This window comes from Galeopterus variegatus, unplaced genomic scaffold (assembly GCF_000696425.1).
Source record: "Galeopterus variegatus unplaced genomic scaffold, G_variegatus-3.0.2 Scaffold1170, whole genome shotgun sequence".
Lineage (NCBI taxonomy): Eukaryota > Metazoa > Chordata > Mammalia > Dermoptera > Cynocephalidae > Galeopterus > Galeopterus variegatus.
Window position 1 is genome coordinate 422,195 of NW_007727281.1, and position 2,344 is coordinate 424,538.

General features: G+C 48.0%; 1 protein-coding gene across 1 annotated transcript in view; it reads left to right on the forward strand.

Moving 5' to 3' along the window:
• Positions 1-1,501, forward strand: part of MUC21 (mucin 21, cell surface associated) — a 3,435-nt gene extending 1,934 nt beyond the window's left edge. Inside the window, exons 2-3 of the mRNA XM_008575350.1 lie at positions 514-977; positions 1,322-1,501. Of these exons, the coding sequence (XP_008573572.1) occupies positions 514-977; positions 1,322-1,501 (644 nt within the window). The remainder of the gene's footprint in view (positions 1-513; positions 978-1,321) is intronic.
• Positions 1,502-2,344: the final 843 nt, after the last annotated feature.

Genomic DNA, 2,344 nt, shown 5'->3' on the forward strand with positions numbered 1-2,344 from the left:
ATCTGAACCCTCGGTGGGAGCGCCGCCGCACTTCCCAAGCTGCGCACTGTAGCAGTGCACCACTGGGCCGGCCCGGGAGCAATACTATTTTTAAAATGACTTAATCAATATACACAAGTTTCACCCTGTCATATAATTCCTTTATGATAGTTTTTATCTGTATTGGATTTTGTATAGCAGAATATGGAACAAGCTTATCTACTAGCAAACCTAGGTGTTGTGACTCTGGCCATGGGGGTGGGTGGGAGGGTTCCTCAGCTTAGTACCTAGAAGTGCACATTCGATATCCTGGGTTCAATTGCCTGGTCCATTCCTTACTAACTGTCTAAATTAGGATAAGCATTAACATTTCTAAGCTTAGTTTCTTCGTCTTGCTGGTAATAATAATAGTATCTATGTTATAGGGCTATAGTGAACATTAAATAGAATTACCATGTAATAAATTTAACCAAGCATTGAGCAGAAAGTACATATACTCAATATATATTTATGATTATTTATGATTATCTTCAGGAATAACCTCCAGTGAGACCACAACAGCCAATGCTGGACCCAACATGACCTCCACTGCCTCTGGCATGTCTACCCCCACTGCAACCAGCCCAACTTCTGGTGAGACCACCACAACAGCCAATGCTGGATCCAGTGTGGCATCCAGTGGGAACAACACAGTCACCAACAGTGCATCCAGCACAACCCCTGGTGGGAGCAGCACAGCCACCAATACTACATCTAGTGTGATCTCTGGTGGGACTAGCACAACCTCCAACTCTGGATCCAATGCAACCTCTGGAGGCTCTGTGACACCTGCTCCAACTGGAGTGTTCACAACTTCCAATAGAATTAGCACAAGTGTTGCTAGTCCAGTGAGTGAGATGAAGCCTGCTGGGTCCCTGAAGCCATGGGAAATCTTCCTCATCACCCTGTTCTCGGTTGTAGTGGCTGTGGGGCTCTTTGTTGGGCTCTTCTTCTGTGTGGTGAGTGCCTAACATGTAGGAAGATACCTGGAGGAAAAAGCAGTAGGAACAAAAAGAAATGGGGTGTGAATAGTAGGGGCCCCAAGCCAAGGGTGGTAGGGAAGAAAGGGAGATCAGGAGATAGTTACAAAGAGAAATAGCAAGTTGGAACCAGAGGAGCCAATCTATGTGTGGAGGAAACTACTGACCTGTGGGATACAGGGGCTGAAGAAGGAATAAAGACTGGAAAGAGGAGCTCCAGGTGAGGGAGATGCTTGTAGGAGAGAAAATTCTAGAAGAAGTTCATGGTGAAGGCTTGGGAGAAGGGGATAAAATTCTAAAACTGTTGACTTCTGTTTTTCCAGAGGAACAGCCTGTCCCTGAGAAACACTTTTGACACAGCCGTCTACTCTCCCCATGGCCCCAACCTTGGCCCAGGAACTCCAGGGAATCATGGAGTCCGCCCCAGGAGCTCTAACTGGTTCTGGAGGAGACCAGTATCCTCAATAGCCATGGAGATGAGTGGGCGAAACAACGGGCCCTGAGTGGCCCCTGATGTGCCTCATTCGTCAGGGAGGAAGAAGATATCTACCTCCACTGCAATCAACCAAGCTTCCAGTGAGACCACCACAACAGCCAATGCTGGATCCAGTGTGGCATCCAGTGGGAACAACACAGTCACCAACAGTGCATCCAGCACAACCCCTGGTGGGAGCAGCACAGCCACCAATACTACATCTAGTGTGATCTCTGGTGGGACTAGCACAACCTCCAACTCTGGATCCAATGCAACCTCTGGAGGCTCTGTGACACCTGCTCCAACTGGAGTGTTCACAACTTCCAATAGAATTAGCACAAGTGTTGCTAGTCCAGTGAGTGAGATGAAGCCTGCTGGGTCCCTGAAGCCATGGGAAATCTTCCTCATCACCCTGTTCTCGGTTGTAGTGGCTGTGGGGCTCTTTGTTGGGCTCTTCTTCTGTGTGGTGAGTGCCTAACATGTAGGAAGATACCTGGAGGAAAAAGCAGTAGGAACAAAAAGAAATGGGGTGTGAATAGTAGGGGCCCCAAGCCAAGGGTGGTAGGGAAGAAAGGGAGATCAGGAGATAGTTACAAAGAGAAATAGCAAGTTGGAACCAGAGGAGCCAATCTATGTGTGGAGGAAACTACTGACCTGTGGGATACAGGGGCTGAAGAAGGAATAAAGACTGGAAAGAGGAGCTCCAGGTGAGGGAGATGCTTGTAGGAGAGAAAATTCTAGAAGAAGTTCATGGTGAAGGCTTGGGAGAAGGGGATAAAATTCTAAAACTGTTGACTTCTGTTTTTCCAGAGGAACAGCCTGTCCCTGAGAAACACTTTTGACACAGCCGTCTACTCTCCCCATGGCCCCA